The sequence below is a fragment of the Meriones unguiculatus genome, chromosome 16, assembly GCF_030254825.1.
Source record: "Meriones unguiculatus strain TT.TT164.6M chromosome 16, Bangor_MerUng_6.1, whole genome shotgun sequence".
Classification (NCBI taxonomy): Eukaryota; Metazoa; Chordata; class Mammalia; order Rodentia; family Muridae; genus Meriones; species Meriones unguiculatus.
This window is the reverse complement of record NC_083363.1, coordinates 524,205-552,150: the sequence shown is the minus strand read 5'-3', so window position 1 is coordinate 552,150 and position 27,946 is coordinate 524,205. Positions and strand designations below refer to the sequence as shown.

At 50.3% G+C, this 27,946-nt stretch overlaps 1 protein-coding gene across 3 annotated transcripts; it reads left to right on the top strand.

Annotated features, from left to right (window-relative positions):
- The first annotated feature begins 1,131 nt into the window (after positions 1-1,131).
- On the top strand, positions 1,132-27,057 carry Gabbr1 (gamma-aminobutyric acid type B receptor subunit 1). Of its 3 annotated transcripts, none has more exons than XM_021659989.2 (23): positions 1,132-1,267; positions 1,525-1,771; positions 2,423-2,626; positions 3,300-3,485; positions 4,625-4,645; positions 5,787-5,947; positions 8,792-8,926; positions 9,272-9,442; positions 10,287-10,388; positions 10,641-10,706; positions 11,048-11,239; positions 16,209-16,451; positions 17,004-17,067; positions 18,251-18,328; positions 20,802-20,952; positions 21,347-21,479; positions 22,646-22,762; positions 22,847-22,954; positions 23,494-23,587; positions 24,202-24,329; positions 25,784-25,912; positions 26,052-26,195; positions 26,743-27,057. In XM_021659989.2, the coding sequence occupies exons 2-23, from the start codon at positions 1,684-1,686 to the stop codon at positions 26,914-26,916; spliced, it is 2,889 nt and encodes a 962-aa protein (XP_021515664.1). In that variant the 5' UTR covers positions 1,132-1,267; positions 1,525-1,683; the 3' UTR covers positions 26,917-27,057. The 3 variants fall into 3 exon arrangements, with proteins under 3 accessions (XP_021515664.1, XP_021515663.1, XP_060224951.1); XM_021659988.2 differs by having other exon boundaries at positions 1,135-1,267; positions 1,684-1,771; XM_060368968.1 differs by lacking the exon at positions 1,525-1,771 and having other exon boundaries at positions 1,139-1,267.
- The last annotated feature ends 889 nt before the right edge of the window (positions 27,058-27,946 follow it).

Sequence of the window (27,946 nt, the reverse complement as noted above, 5' to 3'; positions counted from 1 at the left end):
AAACTGGGCACTCACACATTAAAATACGGTTTATGTTCTTTTATTACAAATTGCTATGCTCCTCCTTATAGATGGGGAAATATTTTGATCTTTTTAGTTGCGTGAGCAGGGAAGTGATGTAATCTATTATTACCAGTTCGTGGTTTGGGAGTCATTACAAATATTTGTTCTAACAGGGCTGAAGGTTGGGAGCCTCCGTTCTTCTGGGTCTCACAAATATCTGGATTCCTCCCACCTTTTCAGAAGAGCTAGCCAGCAAAGGAGCGTCCCTCCTTCCTTCTCATCTTTCTGTCTAGCATCATTATTAATGAGGATCGCAAGACAGGACCTGTCTTGGCTGCCAGTCCACCCTTAGTCAAGAACCCCTGGCATTCGGCATGGTCGAGTGTGGATGGTCACTGCTCACCTAGAGGTTCTCTTTTCTTACTGTCCCCTCCTTCCTCCATCTACCTCAGTTTCTCTCCTTGACGGCCCTGATCTTCTGCTCCCCGCATAAGTCGGCAAGTAGCCTCCCGCTGGACCAGGGCGCCACTCTGGGCTCCCAGGTGCGGCTCTCCATTTCTCTCCCGCTCAGGGGGCTCCACCCTTGGCTGCCCTTCGGACCCTTGCTCTTTCAAGGTCTGTTCTCCAGGCATTGGCACCTGCTTCCCTCCTTTTCCCAGGATTCAGGTCTGCCTTCTTTCCCTTTGTACAAGCATCCTTTCTCCACCTTCATCCAGGCCCCTGTCTCCGTGCCAGCTCCTCCGTTTAGGCTTGGGTCGCCCCCCCCCCCCCAAGTCTCCAGCAGTCTAGACTGCAGGTGCTGTCCCCGCCCGGTGCGTGAGCGCCAGGGTCCCCTCCATCCTACCTCTACGCCCTCCGGTGCCGTGGGCGGTCTAGGGAGGGGCCGGGATCCGGGGCGGCTCCTGGGGCTCCGGTTGTGGGAGGCGCCCTCGCCCGGTCTCCCCCTCCCTTCCCCCGCCCCGTCTTCCCCAGCACCCTCCTTCCTCCCTCCGCCCGAGAGCTTCCCCGTTCCCGGCGCCGCCTCCTTCCCTCCCGGCACCGCGCTCTCGCGGCCGCCGTCGCCCCGGGGAAGGAGAGACGGGGGTGGGGTTTGCGGGTAGCGAGCGAGGAGGGGAAAGACCCCAGCCGGGCTGGAGCCCGGATTCCTGGGGAAGAAGGACAGGGGGAGGGGAAGCTGGAGGACCGGGGGGGAGAACCGGGAGCAGCGGCCGGGCCTGGGGCCTTGAGGCCCGGGGAGAGCCGGGGAGCGGGACCGGCCGCCGAGGTAAGAGCAGGGCCCCAGGAGCCGGGCTTGGAGAGGGGCGCGCGAGGAGGCCGGTGGACGCTGGGCAAGGCCGACGGTGGGGGCGGGGGTCGGGTGCGAGCGATGGGGCAGCGGGACCCGAGCGTCGGTAAGCTGGGCTAGCGCTAGCCACAGGGGCCGCAGAGAGGAGGTGGAGAGAGGTGGAGTCCCGGGAGGGTGGGGGGCCGAGGGAGGCCGGAGGAGGGTGGGGACAGGCGCTCTCTCCTCCTCTCCCCCAGCCCGTGCGGCTCCGCCCCCGCCTCCTCCGTGGGGCGCCCTCCGCGTCCCGAGCCGCGCGGTCGGAGCCTGGGAGGCGCGCAGAGCGAGATCTGTCTGTCGGCTGGTCCAGGCCGCTGCCGGCGGGCTCCGCCGTGCTCTCACGGCCGCCTTTTCCTCAGATGCTGCTGCTGGTGCTGCTGCTGGCGCCTCTCTTCCTCCGCCCCCTGGGCGCTGGCGGGGCGCAGACCCCCAACGCCACCTCGGAAGGTGCACCCTCCTCCGGCGCCCCGACCTCTTCACCCTGCAGCTCCTTTCCCTGCACGTCTCCATCCCTCATCACTCTCCCGTCAGGACACCCTCCCCCTCCGGCTTCCCGGTCCGCAGCCACTCCACTACTCCTGACCTCCTTTCTGTCACCCCGCATCACCACCAGCATCCATTTCCTCTGCCTCACGTCTCTACACTACACTGCTCTTCTGTGACCCCGAGTTATCTTCTCAGCCCCACCTCCCTCTCCGGGCCCCACACATTACTACAGCGCCCCCGTTCCGTGGTCCACCTTGCTGCTCAGATGGGCTTGTGTGGTCCTCTTCTCTTTAAGCTCCGGTATTCCTCAGCGTGGTCCCTCATTTTAACCACCGAGCATTATGGTCCTTATGATTTCCTCTTAGCTATTTTTTCCCCATTACACTTCTCTGCCAGTGGACTCTCGCATCACCGTTAACCCTAACCTATGACTCTGGGTTCTGTAGCTTGGGGTTCTCAACTCTTCCCACTCCCACATTCCAGTCGTCCCCCCACCTCCGTTTCTGTCCCCACCCCGACCCTACCATTGACCACGCCCTGCTCTTCCTCCTTCCTCTGCAGCGCTGCCTTCTCGCTCCCACGGTTCCACTGTGCCTCCCTATTCCCTCTCAGGTTGCCAGATCATACACCCGCCCTGGGAAGGGGGCATCAGGTACCGCGGCCTGACTCGCGACCAGGTGAAGGCCATCAACTTCCTGCCCGTGGACTATGAGATTGAATATGTGTGCCGGGGGGAGCGTGAGGTGGTGGGGCCTAAGGTGCGCAAGTGCCTGGCCAACGGCTCCTGGACGGATATGGACACGCCCAGCCGCTGTGGTGAGTAGCCTGGGGAGCCAGCCCCCCTCCATCCGGCCATTCCTTTCTCGTTTGCAAACCAACCTTGGTTGTTTTGCCAGGCAGCAATTTAAATCCAGTGGAACGAAATCCACAAATACATTTAATGAATGAGTACTATGTGGGAGGAGGGGTGCCGCTGTGAGCAGCTAGTGGGAGGCAGCAAGCTAGCAGCCAGCACGTTCATTTCATCCTCTTCATTAGGGCATTCATCATTAGATGGAATAATTTTGATTTTCATCTGAGTTGGCCTTTGAGAATCATTAGTGAGAGGTAGGGTTTTTTTTGAGTTATAAAAATATTTTGTTACATTTTGTGACACTTGTCTCCAACTCGATGCCAGTATGAGTCAATTTAGTAGCAGTATAGACCAGCCACGAGAAAAGCCTGGCTGCGTCCAAATGCACGTACATCGACACACCTCGAAGGCGGAGAAGAGCCGCGCTGCTGCTGTTTTGTGTGCTTACAGCTCCATCTTGGGAGCTGTTTCTCTTTTTCTGACAGGGTGTGGGTACAGGGGCTGGGGAGAGAGGGGGAAGCAGGGAGGCATAGGCATCGCACACCTGTGCGGAGCAGGGTGCTTGTGAACCCAGACAACCTGAGCTCCCTCTTCTCTACAACTTGCCTTTCTTCTTATCTTCCTGTCTCTCTACAGTCCGAATCTGCTCCAAGTCTTACTTGACCCTGGAAAATGGGAAGGTTTTCCTGACGGGTGGGGACCTCCCAGCTCTGGATGGAGCCCGGGTGGATTTCCGATGTGACCCCGACTTCCACCTGGTGGGCAGCTCCCGCAGCGTCTGTGGTCAGGGCCAGTGGAGCGCCCCCAAGCCCCACTGCCAGGGTGAGGGGAACAGCTGCCCCCTGCAGCTGAAGGGGTGTTGGTACTGAGTGGGAGCGGGTGGGAATGGATGGATGCTGTGAAGAATGTCAGGGAGGACTTTGCAAAGATGGAGGTCAAATCCCAGCTCTTTACACCATCCATCTGCCCCAGATTTGGCTCTACAGTCCTTTGAATTCACCTTGTTGGACTTCTCTCAATAACCTTTGGAGTGTTCTTTCTGCTTTCAAATCTTGAACCTTTTTTTTTCTTTCTCTTTTTCATCATTAATTTCACTCACTCTCACCTTCTTACTGTTTAAAGGCCGTTTCCCCCCTCCCCCAGAAAAGCCATCCCCATTCTGTACACTTGAGTATCACTCTTCTAGAATTGATCCTTTGCTTTATTCTATAATGGAATTACTGCAAATATTCAGAAGTAAATCGTAAATTACATTTAGCAAAAAGGTCATTGAGATCTGGGATTGGAAACATGGAAAAGGCAAAAATAGGGGCAGAATGATGAGAATAAGATCAGAATTGCTCAGTGGCAGATGGCAAGACCGTGGGCCTTGTGCATACCTTTTACAGCCTCGATCATTCCTTGAAGGAATAATGATTTTGTGTCTACCAGCTCTTTCCCACCTCTTTGCCATTTCCCCAAACATCTCCCTTATCTGAGCACCCAAACACTTGTATATTTTCTTCTCTTCTGGAATGAAAATTAAACTTCAGGGTTCTTCAGTTTTGACTAAGACTTTATTTTGAGCTCTTAAGAATGTGTTCATATGCTGACCAACTTTTGAAGAATTTGCTAAATTTAAATAGCAATCATTTAAAACCAATTGTATTTGTAATTTTTTTCTTAAAGAGACCATAGATTAAAAACAACAACAACAACAACAACAAAATCCAAGCTCTGCAAAACTAAGCTATACCCCGACCCGACCCCTTTTACTTGGTGGCACAAATTCTGTTGTCCTTTGAAAATTAGAAACACCAAGTCCTGACCCGCAGCCCCGCCTTGCTCTTATCCCCAGGCACCCTTCCCTCAACGCAGTCTTCGCTCCGCATGAACAGGTGTGGGAGGGGGCTGGGGAGCAGGCCTGGGAAGCTGGGCGCCACTGGTAACTCTTCTCTGATCCCCGTCTTTCCTGCTGCCAGTGAATCGAACGCCACACTCAGGTGAGATCAGAAACCCTTCCCGCGTGCGCTGCCACCCCACCCCTCACTCTTCGCCCTCCAGGATTTCTTTCCATAGGTTGTGGGTGTCCTGTTACTCATCTCCCCCCACCCATTCTAGTTTGCGGTCCTGTCCTCCTCTCCCTACTTGTTTCTTGCCACCAAAACACGGGGTTCCGTGGGTCGCGCTCCCTCCCCTTTCCCTGCCTGGCCACACTCCTCCGGCTCCCGCTGCTCTCGGACTCAGCTTCCACGCGCGAAGCCCGGTAGGGGGTAGCCTCGCGCCGGAGGACCCCAGGTCTCCTTCGCGGGTGCCTTCAGACCCCGCGGACCTATCCCTGCCACCCGCTACCCAGGTTTTGCAAGGGAGGTCCTCACATCGGGACCACTCACACGGCCCACTCCCGCGAGGCCTCGCCCCCTCCGTAGACCCTTCTCCCCATCACCCTTTCCTCAGCCGCACCATCCTTCCCCTAATCCTCACTTCTCCATGCCAGTCCTCCCTTTCTCCACACGAGTCTTTCTGCAAACCCTTACCCTGCGCTCTCGCTCTTCCCACCCTCCGCTCCATCTCCCTCCTACCCTCTCTCGCTCCCGATCACATCCAAACCCCCTCTGTATCCTCCCCTTTAGTCTCCTTAGTCAGAGACCCCCTCCCTTCCTTTCGCTCTCCCTCCTCTCCCCTCCCCTCCGGGCCTCGGCACTGGCTCCTATCCCCGCCCCCTTCCCGTGACGTCAAGGCCCCCCTCCTAGCTCCTTTTCTCCCTCCTCCCTTCTGTCGGTCGGTCAGTCGGCGAGGAGAGTCCGCGGTGGCGGGAGCCAGCGCCGCCTGGCCCTAGGAAGCCCACGTCTCTGCCTTCCCCGGGCTCCGGCCCCCTCCTCCCCATGAGACCGGGGATGGAGGCGCCTCCCCGACGCCCTCCCAGCAGCCTTCCCCGGAAGAAGTGTCCCCCCTGAGCTGCCCCCACCACAAAGAGGCCTCCCCCGCCCCTCCCCGCCATGGGCCCTGGGGCCCCCTGTCCCCCGGTGGGGTGGCCGCTGCCTCTTCTGCTGGTGATAGCGGCTGGGATGGCTCCGGTGTGGGCCTCTCACTCCCCCCATCTCCCGCGGCCTCACCCGAGGGTACCCCCGCACCCCTCCTCAGAACGGCGTGCAGTGTACATCGGGGCGCTGTTTCCCATGAGCGGGGGCTGGCCGGGGGGCCAGGCCTGCCAGCCCGCGGTGGAGATGGCGCTGGAGGACGTGAACAGCCGCAGGGACATATTGCCGGACTACGAGCTCAAGCTTATCCACCACGACAGCAAGGTAGCTGGGGTGAGGGACAGTGGCCAGGGTGGTGGGAAGCGAGGGCTGTGGATCCTCTTTGGGATCGCGAGGCAGATCCCTCCCCAGTGTGACTGGCCGGGGGAGCTTAGGGATGCCTCAGTGGCTCTCAAGGCCGACTGGACTCTTTCGCAGGCATAGGAGACTCACAGAAGTGGTCGGGGGTCTTAGGTGCTGATCCTTTGGAGTAAGCTATGCTTGGTCAGGGCTGGGCTGGAAGAAACGTCAGAGGTGGACAGCTGGCTCAGGGGTTTACATTTGCCATGGTAACAAGGTAAATCTTGGCGTAGGTTGGGACTGGGAGAACAGGGAGAGAAGGGGAGGATTTAGAGACGAGAGGGCTCTACTTTCTATCAACAAAACAGCGAGGTAAGGCTGCCTGAGTCCTCTTTTCTACCTCGTGGGAGATTCCTGTGAGGATGTGTGGCCTACAGCTCTGGGAAAGAGTAATAATGGTTAAGAGATGAGCTGAGGCACTGGGAGGTATTGGGGTCATTAAGCCGCCCCTAAAACAGCTTTGGGGGTGGAGAGTCAGTGTACAGGGAGGTCAGAAGAGAATGGAGCAGGGGAGGGGCTGGGGAAGAGGGTGGTGACCCTGAGGAACACTGGGCTTCCTGTGGAACTTGGGGTCCTGACTTTAGCTTCTGGTTTTATTATTGTGGCCTGGTGGGTCTGAAAATTGAAACAGGGTGTAGGTTTGGGAAGAAGGGAAGGGAGAGGGTCATGGTGAAGAAATTTTGGTGTTAGAGGATGGTCTATAGTAAGATTTCTTATGAAGTCTCTCCCTGAGTGGGACCTGACATGTCGGAAGGAAGGAGGTTTGGGTCCTCTCTGACACGCAGCTGCAGAGACTTGAGGAGGACAGCACAGGTGGGAGATTTGGCCATTTATACTCGGGGTGTGTGGCACATTGGTGGCACCTAAAAATAGACATGTTCCTCCGAAGGGGGCAGAGTGCTGGGGAAGGGTCGTTAGGGTCTCGGGGAAACTCCCCTCGGGTTGTTTCCTTCCCTGTGGGTCTCACTGAACAAGGCTCGCCACTAGTTTAAAATGCTAGTTTGAACTCCTTAGTCAGGAAGGGATTCCAAGTAGTGTCTTCATTTTCACCCACAGAAATCCTGCCTAAGGAGATGCCTGCATGCAGCTTGCCCTCTGGATGCCTGTGGCGAGAGAGGCAGGGCGCAGGAAAAAAAAAAAAACAAACAAAAGCATGAGTTGTGAGGGTAGGGAGGCAGAAAGAGAAAGTGTCTTGATCTATTTAGAGAGCGAAATAGATAATTGGCTATGAGGGGAGACTGTAGAGAGCCCAGAGAAGGGGCGCTACAGGAAGATAGAAGCCTGGCTTGAGCTCAAACTCATCCTCCATGACAAGCGATTCCCTAGAGGTGTTGGGGACCAAATGGGGTGCGGGGACTAGAAGAAGGTAGAAATGAAGGAGGGGATTTGGCAGAGGATAGGTCGAGATTCTTGGCAGTTGCAGGATGGGAAGTCCATGGAGGGAGGCCTTGCAGTGAAGAATGGGGTGTGGCAGGAATATGTAAGAACAGGTAGAGAGATGAAGCAGGAGATGGCACATACTTTAGGCCCTGTTTTATGTAACTGTAGGTTTCTGAGTATCCTCATTGTTCCTGTTAAATCATTTCTTCAGAAAAAAAGGTAGAGGGACACTTAGGAGCTTGGGAGAAGCTGGGGTCAGTATCTGCTCTAATGTAACTTGAGAAGGACCCCATAATGGGTGTAAAAAAAAAAAAAAAGGTAAAGTTGAAGGCATGGAAATGTTTCAAACCTACAGGTGAGCCCTGCCCTTGACAGAGCAGAGCAGGCAGCAGAGTTCAGAGTACATTTTTTTGGGTGCTCAGACTTGCCAGCTCCCCTGGCTCCCTGGGCTTCATGTCTCCAACTTCCCAGTGTCTCAAATGTCAGGCCTCAGTGGGGAGCAGGCAGACTCCAGTACCTTCTTTATTCCATTTCTAACCCCCTCCACAAAGTTCACTCTCTCCAGACTCCTGTGCCTCCTGTCTCCATTCCCTCTGCTCTGACCCCCCACTGGCAGTCATTTCTTCTCCACTTCTTTTTTGGGGGCTCCAGCAGCTTCTGAAATGTCAGGCTTCAGCAGGAGGGGAACAGACAGTGGGGACCCACGGCTGGCTTTTCCTCCCCCCAATTTTCCCTCCTACCTTTCTTTTCGTCTCTAGCTTTCTTTCCCATTGCGTTTCTTTCAAGCAGATATCTGGTTTGTGGAGAGTTCCATTCTATGTATTTTCTCTTATCGTCCTCATTTTAGATTCTTCCTCACCACCACCCCCCTTTTTCTAATGGACTTGTCAAATGTCAGGACCCAGCAGGAAAGGATAGGGTGCTGAGCAGACCTCCTACTGATCTTCTTGTTTTCTCAAAATGAAGGTGGTAATTTCATTGAGGAAGCTGTCTGGGGATCTGGAGAGAATTTGTTTGTGTTCCTGCAGACTTTTCTAGGCAGATGTTCAGAGCCTATAAACATGGGATGGGGTTGAGGGGCCAGAGAAGACTGAAGAGAGTGGGCTTAGGAATGACTGAGAATGAGCAGAAATGGGAGAGGGTAGAGTATGCATTGATATGGAAGGAGGAACATATAGCAGTGGATATGGCTAAGGTACCAGGTGGAAGACAAGAGAAGGGGCTTAATGAAAGAGGAGAAACTGGAAACTTGACAGGAGGAAGAAGAATGTGGTGATAATGATGGACGTGAGTGATTGAGGAAGGCTGTCTAAGACACCAGGCATAGCACGATGTGTGTATGGGGGATGGGGGAGTGTGGGGCAAGCCTTCATTTCCTTCTTCCCTCAGTGTGACCCAGGGCAAGCCACCAAGTACTTGTATGAACTACTCTACAATGACCCCATCAAGATTATCCTCATGCCTGGCTGCAGTTCTGTCTCCACACTTGTGGCTGAGGCTGCCCGGATGTGGAACCTAATTGTGGTATGAAAGGCGTGCGCCGCTGGGGGTGGGGGTGGGGTCATCTTCTTTTGAGCTATTCTATGTAGAGAGGTTGTTATGTTTAAGAGGACTAGGGAGCGGGACCACTGCCAGGACTCAGCTTATGGGGAACCTGGGCTGGTTGGCTTTCTGGTAGCATTGCCTGAAGGAGCTGTGGGGATCCATTGATGAGGACTTGTGTGTGTGTGTGTGCTCTTGAAAATCACTTTTCTAAGGACAAAGCTGGGGAAGTTTGGAGAGTTGGGAGGAAAATTAGGACCAAGAAAGAGCTAAAGACTAGCATCTTTATTCTTTTTTTCATGGACACCTCCGATCCTTCTGCCTCAGCTCTCATATGGCTCCAGCTCACCAGCTTTGTCAAACCGACAGCGTTTTCCAACATTCTTCCGAACACATCCGTCTGCCACACTCCACAATCCCACCCGGGTGAAACTCTTTGAAAAGTGGGGCTGGAAGAAGATTGCCACCATCCAGCAGACCACAGAGGTCTTCACTTCAGTGAGTCCCGACGGGATGGGACACGAGGTCCCAGGGGCGGTGGCTCTACTGGGGGAGACCTTGATGGTTTGTCAAAAGAGAACACATTCCAAGTGGGCGAAGTGCTTGTTCTTGCTGTAGCCTGGGGAGCACAGGGGTTGGATTTTTGGAATCCTCTCCAATGTCTTGCTTTGTTCCCCAGGCAGATAGGACTCTGAATGAGAAGTAGTGGGTCCCAGTGCCTTCAGGGGTGCAGAGGAATTGGCAGCGGAATGTGGAGTGGCTGGATCGGGTGGGAAAGAAGACGCCCCAGGCAGACAGATAGACAAATGACGAGAGTGCATTTGGTAGTTGACACACAGAGAGGCTTACCCACAGTTTAAAGAGAGATGGGGAGGTTTGCAGAAGTAGAGAGGAAATGGCAGGCTCCACAGTTGAAGAAAATAGCCCGATTCTTCTCTTTGGCTTATTCTTTGGGTCTTCTATGAACTCATTATGTTCAGTGGCCCTTTAATCCTTCCTTCCCACTTTTTCTCAGTGACTCAGTCCATTTTCCTGTGATCCTTTTGTCTGACTGCCCACTTGCCTCCTGAGCTGGCAACATTCTGTCTATTCCTGCTTTGGTTCTCTTTGTTGTTTTTGTTTTTGTTTTTTTTATTTGTTTTTTTCTCAGGGTTAGGAATGGGGCGGGTGGGGCAGCATCCTTGGATATAGACACTGAGGAGGGCCTCATTATGCATCTTGGAAGCTGCCTCTTAAGCCTGGGGGTTCTCTTTTTCATCCTTCCCTCATGGGGTTCATCAGTTTTCACTGAGGCTCTGCCTTACCCTGTGTGTATACCACTGTGTTTCTCATTCCCACCAAGACTCTGGATGACCTAGAGGAGCGAGTGAAGGAGGCTGGGATTGAGATCACGTTCCGACAGAGTTTCTTCTCAGATCCAGCTGTGCCTGTTAAAAACCTGAAGGTGGGTGAGCCGGATGGTGGGCTGCACCTGCCATGGGGTCGGCGTGGGAGGTGGTCGGCTGGAGAGGGGAGCCTGGAAGAGGCAGCTGTTCATCCTCCTAGGAAGGTTTAGGTCCATCTTCCAGTTGCCATTTCTCCACTGCCCATTGAACATTTCTTCGTGCTAAGCACTTGGAGCTGGGAAAGCACTGGCTTAACCCCTCAGGTGCTTTCGGCATCCCCCAGGCGCTCTGTCTCTGCTTCTGTTTTACAGCGTCAGGATGCTCGAATCATCGTGGGACTTTTCTATGAGACTGAAGCCCGGAAAGTTTTTTGTGAGGTGGAGATGGAATCTGGAGCAGGGAGGGGCTGGATGGGTGTCTCCTGTGGTTTTCTCCTGGGTCCTCCTCTCTGCATCTCTGCTCAGACTGACAGCAAAAGACCTGAGGTGTCTGTAGACTCTGACTCCATCACTTGTCTACACTCGAGCACACATGCACATACACTTTCTTATTTACTCTCTTGTGTTTTAACCCCGTCTTTTGTGAGTGGGTGAAGGAGGCATCTTGTTGCCTTCCCTGTGATTTGAAGATTTTAAGAACATATTATTAAATTTTTAGGTTAGCATACAAAATAGTGGGTTTCAAACCTCAAATGCTCCCCTCCTCACTTTGAATGCAGGTCTATAAGGAACGGCTCTTTGGGAAGAAGTATGTCTGGTTCCTCATTGGGTGGTATGCTGACAACTGGTTCAAGACCTATGACCCATCAATCAACTGTACAGTGGATGAAATGACCGAGGCAGTGGAAGGCCATATCACCACGGAGATCGTCATGCTGAACCCTGCCAACACCCGAAGCATTTCCAACATGGTGAGGGTGGGGACCTGGAACCTGGCACTGGGGTGGAAGGGCCTGTGGGAACACTGAAGGGAGGGGAAGGGAAGTGAGTGGAGTCAGGTGGCACGAAGGGGCCTGTGCCCATTTTGTGCTTGTTTGCGTCATGTTTTGTGGGTTCTACCTGTTCTGTGATTTCCTTGGGCGAGAGAGAAAAATCGTGGAATGTACAGTAAGCTCTGATGAGTGGAAGGGCTGTTACCATGGAAACAAGGAGCAGCTGGTGAGAAGTCAAGTGAGGGAGTGGTGTTAATGGTAATGTAGAGGCTTGTACGCACAAGCACACCTTTTCCAGGGAGCTTCTCTAGGGCACAGATGTGTTTTTATTTATTATTATTATTATTATTATTATTATCATTTGTATGTGTGTGTGACTTATGTAAGTGCCTCAGATGGTTGCTTAATATTCACTTTCTTGTTTTTTTGGAGACAGTTTCTCTGTGTACCTCTGGATATCTGGAACCAACCATGTAGATCAGGCTGGCCTCAAACTCATAGAGATCCTTCTGCCTCTGTCTCCCTAGTGCTGGGACTAAAGGCATGTGCTAGCATACCTCATTTGAATACTCACTTTTTATTGATGTGAAATTAGTTTTTAATCATTCTCACTCTTTTCTTTTTTTTAAAGGAATTTTGGATGTGCACGAAATATCAGAAATTCTTTAGCCCCAGATAGTTTTCTAGTGATAGGGCACTTTGAAGACACATGTCACTGTCTTGATTTGAGGGAACCAGGGTAGCCCTGTGTGGGGAGCCATGAATAAGAGTGGGTGTGGGCATGCCCCATAGCACAGGAATCTCCATAGCTCAGCAGGGTCAGCTGGTGTAAGTCCAGCTGTAAAATACCTGCTTTCAGAGAGGTGAACTAATGATGCCTTTAACAATTTTGTGAGGAAAATCGGGATTTTTGATACATAATTTCAGGATCCTAACAGCAGTACTCTAAAATAGATCCGTTATTTACAGCTAGAAAATTGGAGCCAGGGAGGCTTAGCAGTAACTTGTCCTGGGCCGTGCATCTCCTAGTGCCGTGTTGAGTTGGACTCCAGCCTGCTCTGCCTCATCACTCACCGTGGAAAAGCACAAAGCCTGATCAACACCTTCACACCTTGATGTGCAAACACTGTTAAAGTAGTGATAGTGTTTTATCAAAGGAGAAATAAGATTTGGGAATCTGCTTCTGGCAGGAGGTTGTGATTGTAAGTGGGCTGCCACATGGATCCTGGTTACAACTGTGTTCTGGAGTGCTCTATGCTTAGAATACCTCAGTTAAAAACTACAGTGATGAAACACTGGACAAACACTTCCCTGCACAGGACAAGAAGCACAGTCGTGTTCCAGAACCCAGGGTAGTGGAGTAGGTCACCAAAGTCAGAAAGGCTTACTAGTGTCCTAAGTCCAGACCTGCCACTCAAGGGCTCTGTCTTCACCCTGGGGAGAAGGAACTACAGAGACCTTAGAGTTGGGTGAGGGTGTTGGTTGATAGTTGGGCCTTCAGGTAGGATGCCTTTTCTGGCTTTTGGTTTTCAGAGAAAGTACCTTTAAAAAGGTACCTTTAAAGTATCTTTAAAACCTTTTAAGGGCACACAGGCCTTTCTTGAGACCCAAGCTGGAAATGTCAGGTGAAAAAGCCTAGATCTTTCAATAGAGGAGGGAAGCAGCCTTTTCAAGTGATTATCGAAGATTGTAGGTGAGTCAAACAGCACCAAAAGAAGTGGATCAGGGCAGGAGGTGGACTGAAGGGTGGAGTGGACAGAACCATGAGATCTAGAGGAATAGCAGAGTTGCTTTTATCCCGTAGGTATGGCCTCAGGTGTGTTTGGATCAGTTCCCAAACTTCCATCAGGGCCACCAGGAAAATTAGGTTAGTACATAGGTTACTGAACCCAGTCCCTGGGGTTCCCTAGATCAGAGGTAGGACCTGAGGGTTTCATTTCTGGCAAATTTCTGGAGTTTCTGATGCTGCCGATCTGGTCTTGGTGGTTTTCAACAGAGGTTGCAATGTCTGGACGGTGAGAACAGGGGCACTCCTAAATATCCCACAATGCACAGTTCAGCCCTGGCAACAAGAAGTAAACAGTAACCTTTGACTCAAAGGGAAAAATCGGTTTTCATGATTTTCCATGGTACTCTTCTTGGCTGGCGGTCTGGGGTAACGTCATGCTGAGCAGACTAATCCCTTCCCAATATGGTGATTTTCTGATGTAATCTTTACTTTGAACTGGGGATTGGCCAGGTCAGAAAGCTGAAGGACTTGCTGCTCGGAACGTGTTAGCTCGCTGCTGTCTGTGGACGGTTGTCCCTCAAGCGCTTTCACTACAGAAGCAGCACAGGATAGTGCACACAGTAAGCACTTGTGCCAGACACCCCGGGCTGGAACGCCAGCATCGCCGCTCAAGGCAGCCACAGGGCTCTGTGTCTGTGCTTCCTCACATCTAAAATAGACATAATAATAAAGTGCATTCATTGAAGTGTTTGTGGGTTAAATACGACGATTTTGCGCCCGGCACAAAGCAAGGAGAGTCTAAATGTTAGCTGTCACCATCACCATCTTCACCACCACCGTCATCAGCCTCTTTTTCCTCCTCCTGTATAGAGTGGGATGGTGTTAAATGGAACATTAGAATGAAGAGCTTACGAAGATTTGCTGATTTGAAAATATGTAATTTACTTTCACTCTTACGAATTGAATAGTGTGGTAGTCTGAGGAAAAAGTGAGCTAGGTTTTGTATTTTTTCCCATCTTTGAGTTTTTTTAAGCATGTTTGAGTGTGTGTATGGAGATGCCAGTGGAGGTGAAAGGCATCAGATCCACTGGAGCTGGAGTTACATGGGTCCTCTGCTTGACCACTGAACCATCACTCCATCCCACCTGCCTTTTTTGTGTGTTTGTTTTGAGATTAGCCTTACTTACTATGTAGATCTGGTTATCCTTGAACTTCTCTATGCACGCCAGAATCGTCCCGAACTTGCAGTCCTACTGTTCTGTCTGCCTCCTGAGTTTGAGGGTACACACCACATGCACCTCCCTCCCCTGTCTCTCCCAGCGGGTCTTACTGTGTTGCCCAGGTTGGCCTTAGACAGACTCAGACTCACACCCCCACTCCCTGCACATTAGCATCATAAGTAGCTTGGACTACAGGTGCTGCTACTGTTCTTTTTTTGAACTTGAGAGCAGTGGTTATATATAGCTACAATGTGTTAGTGTAAATGGGACCTACAAGATGGAAGGTCGGGCTAGAATTACAGGCCTGCGCATTGAGAACAAAGACGAGGGTGCAACCAGGGAAACTCACAGAGAGAAAGTGTAATGTACTCATACCCAGCATTTTATGTGTTCTTTCTGAATCCTTACAGGAGCTCTTTAACACAATATTATTCCCATTTTAAGGCTGAACAGCCAGTTTAGTGAGATTTAATAACTTGCTTGAGATTTCTTAGTAGGTAAGTGGTTTAATTAGAATTAGAACCCATTCATCTACTTACCCATCCAATGGACTTTCTTTTTATTTAAAGATGTTATTGTTTTAGATTCACAGTAAAATTGAACGGAAGATGCCGCGTTCCTGTGCTTCCCATATGTAACCTTTCCATTTGTATGACCTCTCCATTATCAGATTCCACCACCACATGAGTGTATTTGTGACAGTTGATGATCTCCAAACAGGCCATCGTCACCGAAAGCCTGTGGCTTATATTAGGGCCAGCTGTTGGTGTTTGTATTGTGTGGGTACAGGTGACAAGTGTCTACCTTTACAGTGAGCTGTGCGCAGTGCTCATCCCTGTCCTTGGGCAATGTCAGGGCCCAGGCTGATTCTAGAAAACTGAACAGAAAAGAAGATGTGTTGGTGACTTGGGAACAAGGCTAAAATTTTTTTTTAAATTACATTTTATCCATTTATTTTGTGTATGTGTGCCACAAGATGCACAAAGGTTAACTTTTGGGTGTTGGTTCTCTCCCTCCACTATGTGTTCGAGAAATCCAGCTCAGGCTCGGCAGTAGGTGCTTATGTGTGCTGAGTCATCTCACTGGCCAGGAACAAAGATTCTTCATTCATGTATCATTCCTGCACTAAAATGGCTTGTGAATGTTCTAAATCCAAACAGTTTTCTGTGTAGTGATTCTGTGTACACGTGTTTTGCAGAGAAAAAGTTAAATGTTTTCCTATGTGCTTCTGGTGGTAAGGAAGGGAAGGTGTGATGTTATGTGGAAGGAAGTTCTGAGAGATTCAGCAATTCATTCACCCAAAAGTAGAAAGCCATGCATGTGAGATGTACGATCAGGTCTCTTCTTCCGTGAGACTTACAGGGGTTGCCATTGTTGAGTGCTGAGAGGGGTCTGAGTGGGACAGGGTACAGACCTCTACATCGTGAGGTATGTTTTCCATGGCTGTCACCACTGCTAGGAGGCAGCAAACGGAAGTCATACAAGGATAGCAAGAAGTTAGCACCCTAAAGAACAATCCCCTTGGTTGGCAGGCAGAGTGCAAAAGGCTGTGGTGTCGCCTTTTCTGGATCTTTAAAATTGGAGGAGGTGTTAGCTTTGGGTCAACTCTGCTGCGAATGTCTGAAGGGTGGGAGAACACCAGCGCTGCCACTCTTCATTTCGAAATCCATCTCTTCCTTGGCTCTGCCTCTGCTTCTCTCCTTTGCCATTCATTTTCCAGAGTGTTTATTCATCAGATTTCTCTGTTGTTTGTAGCTCTGAGCTAGCAGCTGCACACTCTTAAGACCATTGGACTCAGCTAATCCCCGTTTAGTTTTGTAGCTTCCAACCCAAGACAGACACATGGGTATAGCTAACGATTTTGTCTGTACATATGGTCTACCCGACAATATGAACACAAACCATCCGCTCAAGTCACAGTGTCTGAGCCAGAACTGAGGCCTCTTCCCCTGCGCCCACACACATTTCAATGCTTTCCTCTTGTTCTCCCTTTGCCCAGACATCCCAGGAATTTGTGGAGAAACTAACCAAGAGGCTGAAGAGACACCCCGAGGAAACTGGAGGCTTCCAGGAGGCACCACTGGCCTATGATGCTATATGGGCCTTGGCTCTGGCCTTGAATAAGACCTCTGGAGGAGGTGGCCGCTCGGGTGTGCGCCTGGAGGACTTTAACTACAACAATCAGACCATTACAGACCAAATCTACCGGGCCATGAACTCCTCCTCCTTTGAGGGTGTTTCTGTGAGTTACAGTAGCTTCTGTTGTGCACCCCATGGAAAGGGCAGGCACTCTTGGAGGACCTCTAGATACATGCATTCTCCTGCTTTCTCAGTTACTTTTCTGTAAAAGTCAGTCTTAGACTCAGGGACGAGGAATTCCCAAACCACAAAACCACACAAACGATGACAATGAAAAGAACTGCTGTGTGTTTTTCAAACTAGACCAGGTGTTTACGGGTCAGGTGAGAACTGAAGGGTTTTTGAAAGAGATTGCAACTTGAGAGTTAATCCCACTCCTTTTAAAGTAAGAAAATTAGTGCCTAATAGGGTTTGGTGGTTGTTCCTAGCCGTCTCTCTGGGAGCTCTCCCTCAGCTCTCAGGGGTGAGGCTTTACCTCAGAAGAACAGTTTCCAGAATCTAGGGTATGTGCATCTGGGGTGTGTCCTACATGCTGCAGACGCCACAAATAGCTTTCATTCAGAAGCTCAATTACATCAAAAACAGGAGGGTTTGGAGTCCCTGATGTTCTCTTTTTCTCCTGCTTTTATCCCTTCTGCCTTCCCTTTCTCCTCAGGGCCATGTGGTCTTTGATGCCAGCGGCTCCCGGATGGCATGGACACTTATTGAGCAGTTACAGGGTGAGCCCAGGCCTGGGAGGCTGGGAAAGGGGCAGGCAGGGGCCTGGGCTGAGTGCTCTCTTGGAAGGAGAACAATGATGAGTCTCAACAAGACTGCCTGGTACCTTTTGCCTACCTTGTGCTGTGTTTGTTGGGCTTTAAATAATGATAAAAAGAACAGTCATGGAGAGGTCTTTTGCAGTTAGTCTGTCCTTTCAGAGAGGCATGCAGGTTAAAAAGAGCTGTTCTTTTCCCCAGTGGCTTCAGTTTTAGTTGAAGTTGCCTGCCTGAGGCTGGACTGGGGGGTTAAGAGTTGTTAGAGTGTCCTGAAAGATCATGGAAAGTTGGGCCTAGGAAGCTGGTTCCTTTGGAAAGGAATCCACTCAGTTTCTTGCTGTGTGAGAACAGCGTTCTAGTCATACATATAGCTGGCTTTTTCCAGATAGCATTTCTCTGTAACTTAGTGCTGAGGAGTCCACAGAGCTTCTGTGAGGTAATCTTTCAGCTCCACCTGACTCAGCCTCTTGTGCTGTGGCCAAGAGACCCATTTCTTAGCCTCCTGTGAAAAATTTCTTTCTCCCTCCACCTCTGCCACCAAATCCTCTCAGCTGCCTTTGTATATGGGACAAGTGAGTCTGGACCTCAGCCAGGGTGAGGTGGGTGTGAGTAGGTGTTTGGAAGAAAGTTGTATTAAGTGTGGCCATGCTGGAGGAGAACTCTTAGGAGTGACTGCATTTTGCTTTGTGGCACTTTGAGATGTATCTTATCCAAGGCATTAGAACCCAAGCCAAAGGGAGAGAGCTTTCTAAAATTAAAGCCACTGGTGGTGGGCGGGAGGTGGGGATCTGCAGTTCTGTCTATCACAAGAGGGAGAACAGGCGGAAATTGTTCAAAGCTTTGTTCAAAGTGAGAGACGTGTTGCTGGGAGAGGTGTGAGGCTGTGGAATAGGTGGTTGGTGTACCCAGGCACCTTCCTCTGTGCAGAGCCTTGTTAAGGGTTATTACTTACTCAGCTTGCCCTGGGAACCACCTTGTGCTGCTGCGAGGCCAGGCTGCGAGGCCAGGCCGCTTGGCTTCTCACAGCACCCTTGAGTTGCTTAGGTCAGTGGCACTATGCAACCACGGAGAGCAGCTCTGAGGGATTAGAATTGAAAAGGCCCAGGGTGGCTTCTTCCTACCCATGGTAACACCTGTCCTTGCTCAGGCGGCAGCTACAAGAAGATTGGCTACTACGACAGCACCAAGGATGTTCTCTCCTGGACCAAAACAGATAAGTGGATTGGTAAGTTCTCCTTTGTTGCTTCTGAAGGACTGTTAGACATTTGATGAGGGAGGGTGCTGCTGGTGTGAGGCTGGTGTGAGGCTGCTGTGACGCCCTGCTGCAGCGGAAATTACAAGAAAGGAGAGGTGAGCTGGTGTGAGGCTGCTGTGACGCCCTGCTGCAGCGGAAATTACAAGCAGCACAGGGGTTCTGAGAAGTGGAAGCTTTCCTCCAGCCTTGATGGTTAGAACTGGGGAACCTCCGTTCCCTATCAGGAAAACAGCTGCTTAACTGTAGCAGAGAAAAAAATCTCATGTTGTTCTTATTGGTTATTTTGTGCATTGTTTTTGTTTTGTTATTTTCCCCTCATATTTTATATATTCATTTGTGTTCATGTGGAAGTCAGAGAACAGCTCATGGGAGACCTCTCCCAGCACCATGTAGGTCCTGGGAATTTAACTCAGATCATCAGCCTTGGTAGCAGGAACCTTTATGCCCCGAGCCATCTCACCAGTTTTTGTTTCTGGTTTTTACTCCCTCGTACCCCCCTCATTTTTGAGCCAGGGCTTCATCCTATAGCTTAGGCTGGGCTTGTACTCCTTATGCAGCCCAGACTCATCTTGAACTCAGAGTGATCTTACTGTCTCAAGTGTTGGGATTTCAGGTGTATTCCACTGTGCTAGGCTCACCTTTCAGGTTTCTTTTTTCTTTAGGGTTTGTTTGTTTGTTTGCTGAGTGTCTCATTATGTAGCTCTGGCTGTCCTGGAGCTTGCTACATAGACTAGGCTGGCTTCCAGCTCAGTGCTGGGATTAAACGTGAAGGCACACCTGACCTATCAAGCCTTTATTTTTAAATGTGTGGTGGCATTTTGTCTGCATGAATGTCTGTGTGAGGTGTTGAGCCCTGGAGTTGCAGACAGCTGTGAGCTGCCATGTAGGTTCTGGGAATTGAACCTGAGTCCTCTGGAAGAACAGTTAGTGTTCTTAACCACCAAGCCACCTCTCTAGCCCCTATCACTCACTTTTTAAAGAGGGAAAGAAAGCAGTTATTTTTGTTGTGCTAAATGATAAGAAATGGGAAGTTACTGGAAGTAGGCAAAAAGGAAAGTTCCTACTGGTGAGGAAGGATGGAAAGGCCACTGAAGGCAGCCTTGTCCAGTGAAGTCTCATTCCCAGTGTGTGTGTGTGTGTGTACATGCATGTGTGTGGCTTGTGTGCCATGGTGTTCTTGTAGAGGTTAGAAGACAACTTTGTGAGGTCGGTCCCCTTCCATCTTTACCCGGCTCTGCAGTTTGAACTGAATATTGCCAGGTTTATATAACAATTGCTTTTACCCACTGAGCTGTCCTTCTAGCCCAGCTTTATTAAATTTAATTAACTTTTATGTATCAATAGGTGTTTTGCCTGCATATATGTGTGTGCTTGCTGCCCTTTGAGGCCAGAAGTGGACACCAGAGTCCCTAGAACTGGGATTACAGATGGTTGTGACCTATCATGTGGCTGCTGGGAATTGAGTCCAGATCCTCTGGAAGAGCAGAGAGTGCTCTTAACTGCTGAGCCTTCTCCCCACTGCCCCTTTTATTTTATTATTGTTGTGAGACAGACTTATTTTGTCAACCAAACTGTCTGCAAAGTTGTTTCCGTCTTGTCCCAGCCTTCCAAGTGTCGCTTCCGTTACTGTGTGAGCTAACATGCCTGGGCTTTGCTTCATTTTTTATTAGGTATTTATTTTTGTAGCTTGAATTAGGGCAGTGTTCTATGTAGTTATAAATGTTCATGGCCTAAATTGGCTTTTTAATTTTTTTTTAAAGCTAAGCAAATTGAAACTAAGTAGGTGTTTTGTGTCTGTCCCCTCCACCCCGAACAAATTTGAGCTTCGTCTTAATAGTAACTGGAAAACCTCGTTGAGACTCTTCTGGCTTTCTGCTTCTGGAGTTGTCTTTTATCCCTTTTAATGGGGTGACAGACAGCCCTATACTGGGCTGGTTCAGCTGTTCCCTTCTTTCATCTCCCTTTTCCTTTGCTGTAAGACAGAGAAACAAAAAACACTAAAAGCTGCATGTGGTGGTGCAGGCCTTTAATCTCAGCACTTGGGAGGCAGAGGCAGATCTCTGAGTTCGAGGCCAGCTTGTCCAGGCAAATCGAGTTCCAAGACAGCTAAGGCTACACCAAGAAACCCCTGTCTCAAAAGACAAAAAAAAAAAAAAAAAAAAAAAAAAAAAAAAAAAAAAAAAATTAAAAATCCCAAAAGGAACAGCAGTCAAAGAATGAGATGCTACAGCACAGGCGCCATCTTCTTATTTTCTGGTTGTTTCTCAAGGTCCCCAGTGTCCTCCAGCCTTCTGCCCACCAAAGCTGCTCAGTGCTTTGAGGGCTTCGTGTCTTCAGCCCACACTGATATCCCTCAGCAGCTTGTCTTTCTCTTTCTCCTATCCTGCCTTTATGCCACTGTCCTCCCTCCCTTTTCTCTCCCCTCCTCCCCTGTGCCATGCAGGAGGGTCTCCTCCAGCTGACCAGACCTTGGTCATCAAGACATTCCGTTTCCTGTCACAGAAACTCTTTATCTCCGTCTCAGTTCTCTCCAGCCTGGGCATTGTTCTTGCTGTTGTCTGTCTGTCCTTTAACATCTACAACTCCCACGTTCGGTAAGTTTCTCTTCTGACTTGAACCTTGGCCCGGCTGCTTCTTCAAGTACCCACCATACTCCCTGAAGACTTTGTGTCGTAGAGAATGGCATGATGACTCAGCAAAACGAGGGGAAACCAGGCATGGTCCCCACCCTTCAGAGCAGTCATCTAGAGAAACAGAACATGCCAGCAGGGCCTTGTGTTGCAGAAGCCCTGTTGCTCCCCTAGGTCCAGCCCCGTGGCGCACCAGTGTTCTTATCCTGAGTATTCTTTCTGCCTGTCCCCAGCTTGTCTCCTTTATCAGTCCTGGGGATAGGGTCGTGCTGTTGATGGCATTTTTGGAGAGCCAAGCCTCTCTGGAGGAGATGGGGTAATTCTGCTCTTTCTCCCACCCTCTCCGCCTCTGCCCTAGTTATATCCAGAACTCTCAGCCCAACCTGAACAATCTGACTGCCGTGGGCTGCTCACTGGCACTAGCTGCTGTCTTTCCCCTTGGGCTGGATGGTTACCACATAGGGAAAAGCCAGTTCCCATTTGTCTGCCAGGTAAGTAGATGGTGGCCTAATGTAGACTTTGCAGAATATGGCTTTCCTAGCCCTCTGAGGAGTACCCTCCCTGTCTCTCCTCTTTCTCTGACTAGCGTTTCCTTTCCTGCCTCCTCGCATCACCCTTCTGCTCTCTCTTTGGCTCTGTCCCTTCTTTCTGGGTGCCAGATCTATTCCATTCTGCAGTTCTCTGGCTGTCTGCAAGGTTACTGGGCATGCCTTGCAGAGAAGAGGGTGAAGTACTGAAGACAAAGGAAGGGGTCTGCGTACAGAACCTGTGAACAATGGTAGCTTGTCTGTGGATTGTGGGCTGAGAGACAAAACTGTGGGCTTTCCCGTGGGAACCTTGGTTGGAGTTTGACAGAAAAACTCTGAAAGGCAGAATCTAAGCAGATAGAGTTGGGACAAGGCACACACTGTCACAGAGGGAGGAGGGCCTTTGGGACCTAGCTGATGGAGTTTCTGGGACTTTAAGGAAAGGCTGGTTTCAAATTTTGGATGTTTCTCTACTATGAGAAGCATCCACTCTTTCCCTGGCACTCTCTCTTTCTTCCACTGTGTTTCTGTTTTGATCATGTATTATCCACACAACATGTGCACACACAGATGATGTGATGAACTCACATCATCAAGAAGTGTCTATTCCTAGTGGGCTCAGCATGCAGCAGGAGAGATAGACAGCTAGCTGCAGTCTGACAGGAGATACACCTAAGGCGGGAGCTGTGGAAAGAGCTGTGGACACAGAAGGGAAACAGTGCCAGTACATGTTTGCGTGGGCCTCAGGAACAAGGTGGTGTTTGCTCACTGAAGGATGACACCTGAAAGGGAGTAGGTAAGGGAGATTGGGGGCACGGGTGCACAGTCAGTGAGGGCCCGAGAGATAGGCCAGGCTAGTGGGTGCTTCATGCTGTGTCACATTCAGCCGTGTGCAGGTAGGTGCTAGATTAGATCGGTAGGCTTTGGCAAGAATAGCCTGGTGCTGTGGCAGTAGTAGAGACAGATGCAAGGAATGGATGAATGCAGAGTCCTGCTCTTCCCTTCCCTTCTGTACTCCTCCTATGCCTGCCTGCGTGTTGTCATCTGGTCATTATTCCCATTGCCTCCTGCAGTTCCATCCACCATGGCCTCAGTCCCACCTATTTCCAGTATCCTTTCTCCCCTTCTAGGCCCGACTTTGGCTCTTGGGCTTGGGCTTTAGTCTGGGTTATGGCTCTATGTTCACCAAGATCTGGTGGGTCCACACAGTCTTCACAAAGAAGGAGGAGAAGAAGGAATGGAGGAAGGTGAGCTACTTCCCAGACCTAGCCTTTGATCCTGGGCACAGAGAAGACCTCTTTCTGACCTGTCTTCTCTGGCTGTTTGCTCAGACCCTAGAACCTTGGAAACTGTATGCCACTGTAGGCTTGCTGGTGGGAATGGATGTCCTGACTCTTGCCATCTGGCAGATTGTGGACCCCTTGCACCGAACCATTGAGGTATCTCATCACTTGAGAGGAGTTGCTGGGGTCAGAAAGCTGGGCAGGGCTAATCAGCTTGGCATCTCCAGGGCTATGTGTGGTCTTGAAGGAAGGCTGGGTGTGCTGGCACATACCTTTAATTCCAGTATGCCTTCAATCGTAAAACTCAAGAGACAGAGGCTGACAGGTCTCTGTGAGTTGAGGCTAGGTTAGGCTACATGGTGAGTTCCAGGCCAGCCAGGACTACATAGTGAGACCTTGCCTTTAGAAAGAAAAGGAAGCTACATAGAGGAGAACTTCTCAGTCTTATGTGGATTAGGGGCACTTCTGTCTTTCCAAGATGGAGCCCTGTCAGAAGCTGCTAGGTTATCTAAAGAAGGGAAGTCTGGGGTCTGGGAGGATGTGTAGGGTTTCCAAGTATCAGAGAAAGTGGGAACAAGCCCTTCTAGTGTATGCAGGGGAATGACACCAGCCTGGAGTAGAATCCAGCACAGTACTGACCCTCATGGGAGCTGGAGAAGATAACAACCACTCATCCTGTCCCTTTTCTCCCTCAGACTTTTGCCAAGGAGGAGCCAAAGGAAGACATTGATGTCTCCATCCTGCCCCAGCTGGAGCACTGCAGCTCCAAGAAGATGAATACATGGCTTGGTGGGTAGGATGTAGGTGGGAGGAGGTGGGGCTAGGGTGGGGGAGCGTAAGCAGGAGGAATGGGTAAGAGCAGCAGGCCAGAGGAGAAGACCATTCAGAGGAGACAATTTCAGTACCCTTGTCACTACACTAAACTTTTCCAAGAAAAGGAGAGCTTTTGCTGTGAGTAGTGTTGTTCAACAGAGGGCCAGTGAGGGTGGGTGACCCGTCATTTGTGACCATCAGCTCCTGGAAGTTTCAAGGTTGTGCGGTCATGGGCTTAGCCTCCCATCAGCCTGACTAACATTCCTCGAATCTATAAACCCACAAGGTGAACTAAAACCCTTAGCCTGGACTTAGTGATCCTGCCTGGAGGGAAAGGGTTGGATATTCCAACGCTCCGGCTCCGTAGGAAGCTGAAGAGAAGTATGGGACAGATGGGTGGTCAGGTGGATAGGGCCACACTGAGAATTTGCTATGTCAGGGTCTGGAATGGAGAAGAGGGCTTTCCTGACACAGGGTAACACAGAGGAACAATGCAGAGCGCCAGTAAGGGAAGGGCAAAGAGAGGGAGAGGATTGAGTTGGGAATGTGATGGTCCTTGTTACCCAGGTAACCCTTTCCTGCTATCCTAGGCATTTTCTATGGTTACAAGGGGCTGCTGCTGCTGCTGGGAATCTTTCTTGCCTATGAGACTAAAAGCGTGTCCACTGAAAAGATCAACGACCACAGGGCTGTGGGTATGGCCATCTACAATGTTGCGGTAAGCTCCCTGACACCTAGGGTTGGTCCTGGAGACAGACAGTAGCACTGTTATGGTGGTAGGATTAAAAGAATCAGAAAATCAGATCTAAGATCATTTCTTTAGAAGTTATAAAACATCGAATACTTTTTGATTTATAAAGTCATTGTTTATGAATTTCCTGAGGAGACAGGAACAAATGTTGATTCACCCTAGATAGGGTACCACAACAGACGAAAGAATTGATTCTACCAAACTCTGACTTGGTGTTCTACTTTCATCTCTGTTGTGATAAAATCCCCTGAGAAGAAACAACTTTGGGGAGAAAATTATTTTAGCTCATAATTCCAGGTGATAGTCCATCACTGGAGGAAGTCAACACAGCACCTTGAAGTAACTAGTCATCCCGAGTTAAGAGCAAAAAGAAATAAATGCATGCATGCTTACTCTTGCTCAGTCCCAGATCCTCTGCCTATGGATTGGTGCCCTCTATAGTGATTTGAGTCTTCCACATCACTTAACAATAAATAGAAATTAAGATCCCCCCCCAAATATGCTCACATACCCAAGCCAACATGATCTAGACAATCCCTCATTGACAATCACCTGAGCAATTCTAGGGTCAGGAATCTAGACTGTCAAATTGACAAAGCTAACCATCACACATGGTGAGCCTACACATTTGTTGGAGTTACTGCAGGAGGGACTCTAAAAAGTCCACTACAGCAAACTCTAACCCTAACCCTGCCCAACTTGCAGGCAGTTCCACAGGAGAGCATTCTGTCTCCTGGAAGTGGTTACTGCTTATGTAACTTTGGGGATGGGCCTCCTGAGTCTTATAATTGACTGAGTTTTACATGTCTCCCTCTTTCTTTGGGAAAGGAATGTTTGAATTCAGAGGCTATACTACACAGCAGTTCAGAAAACACGCTACTTGGGGTTTGGGGTGATGGGTTCTGATTCTTACAAGACAACCTTAGAAGCCACATCAGAACTGGGTGTAATGACATTGGCTTGTACTCCCAGTGCTGAGGAGATGCAGATAAGTAGATCCTTGGTTCTCGGTGACTGCCTCCAGCCACAGAGGGACCCTGTATGAGAAACCAAAGCGGAAGAGGAGTGAAATGCAAATGCACATGCGCTCACAGCCTTCAAATGTACATGCGCTCACAGATGTGTACACACGTGTGCTCCTATTCCACACGTATGTAATACATGTAGATAAGGAAAAAAAGCTTTAAAAACAGCATATTACACCATATCATTTTTCAACGACCTAGTGAAGTCTTCTCAAGACTGAATGCAGAGACCCTGAGGGCAGTGTTGATCTGGAGCTGAGGACTGGTTGGATAGTGCATTCTTGACTTTTGGCTGTTTAAAGTTGAGGATCAACCTGAGCTTGTCTGTCTTTATTGGTTCTCTTGGGGGAAGAAAATCCTGCCTAGATCTGAGTCTCCTAAATGCTGTCTTCTCAGGTCCTGTGTCTCATCACTGCTCCTGTGACCATGATTCTTTCCAGCCAGCAGGACGCAGCCTTCGCCTTCGCCTCTCTGGCCATCGTGTTCTCTTCCTACATTACGCTGGTTGTGCTCTTTGTGCCCAAGGTGAGGTCTGGAGACTTTGCCCTCATTTTGTCCCAGCCTGTCTTGCAGTTTTTCATTGCTCCTTACTTCACCACTTTGCCCAGCCACCTCCTTGCACAGCCCCCGTTCAGCTGCCCCACGCCCCAACCTTTGTTCCCAGATGCGCAGGTTGATCACTCGGGGGGAGTGGCAGTCCGAAGCGCAAGACACCATGAAAACGGGGTCGTCCACCAACAACAACGAGGAAGAGAAGTCCCGGCTGTTGGAGAAAGAAAACCGTGAATTGGAAAAGATCATTGCTGAGGTGTGTGGTGACAACCGTGTCTAAGGGTGGCGGGTTGTCTGTATCAGGTTCAAGTGTTGGTGATTTACAGAGGGCCTCATACGACCTGCCAAGGAGCAGGAGACAGATGGGGAGGGTTGGGTTTCAGTCTCAGCTAAAATTCAGTGTTAGCCCGAGGAGAGGGAGGAAGGAGGCCATGGAGGTTCAGCCGTCCTGAGGCAAAAGAGCAGCCACTGGCAGTAGTTAGGGGGAGGCTGTTGTGAGCCATTAGCTAGTTTCCCACAGTGTCCAAGCTGTAGTTAGGGACCATGCAGTTCTGGGGTGTGGGAATGGCATTCCAACTTTCCTGATGCAAACTTCCTTTCATTTGTTCTCCTTTTTATTTTATGTTTTTAAATTTGCCTATTTTCTTGATGCTGTTACATTCTGTGGCTTTCTTTGTTCTTTTCTTGCTTCACATTTCAATTTCTTCTCCTACCTGTATATCCTGTTTCAACGTCTTCCTGCCTTTCCCCTCCTATTCTACATCACCCTCCTCCCACACTCCCAATTGTGTTCCTTCCTCCAGAAAGAGGAGCGGGTCTCGGAACTGCGCCATCAGCTCCAGTCTCGGCAGCAGCTGCGCTCACGGCGCCACCCTCCAACACCCCCAGACCCCTCTGGGGGCCTTCCCAGGGGCCCCTCGGAGCCCCCTGACCGGCTGAGCTGTGATGGGAGTCGAGTGCATTTGCTGTACAAGTGAGGGAGCATCAAGAAGGATAAGGCCAGTAGGGGAGGGAAGGGTGTAGGGAGAGGGTGGGGCGAGGGCAAGGACTCTTACCTCCAGCCTGGAGAACGTGCTCCAATCCCCCTCTTATAAATACATGTCACCCTGTACACCTGGCGTTGTTTGGCTCTCCAGTGCTTTGGGAAACAGACTGTTTTAACTCATTCATACAGTTATTTTGTATCAGTACTTCACAGTTAAGTTTGAGCCCTGCCTGAAGCTATATTCACTCATGACCCCAGAGGGGCAACTCACCACGTTTTTCTCCAGAGCCTGTCTTGTATCGTTGCTACAGCAGCTCCTCCGGCGTCAGCGGCAGGGGTCCCCCCCACAGTGTTCTTCCCACACTAGCAGGGCTCTCCTTCCACTATCCTTGTTCTTCTACATTTCCTAGTGTTTTCTCCTTAAATGCTGCTTCTTCCGGGGGACTCACTCTCACCCAGGCCCACATGCTCCTTGCCTCTTTGCTTTGTGTGCCCCTGATTCCCAACACACACCCCATCTCCCCTCTCCTGAGGCAGCTGGGTGTGGTCCTGTGCAAGGGCATTTTCTCCTGAGTGCTGCCACCACTGGCGCTCTCCGCATACCCTCACCTGAGAGTGTATTGGTTGTGGCTGTGTGCTGTGGTGTGAATACACAGTGGTTGTTATGGCTGTGTGCTGTGGTGTGCTTGGCTGTGTGCTGTGGTGTGAATACACAGTGGTTGTTATGGCTGTGTGCTGTGGTGTGCTTGGCTGTGTGCTGTGGTGTGAATACACAGTGGTTGTTATGGCTGTGTGCTGTGGTGTGCTTGGCTGTGTGCTGTGGTGTGAATACACAGTGGTTGTTATGGGTGTGTGCTGTGGTGTGCTTGGCTGTGTTTTAGTGTTGAGCACACTAAGCTGTCTCCTCATGTGCACACATCATGTCTTAAGTTTTACTTGTGTGCCGTGGTGCACTGTCTAGTTTCTTTGCGTCTTAACGTGATTGTGTGTGTGTTGCCTGGACTGGCTTCAGTGGCACTCTT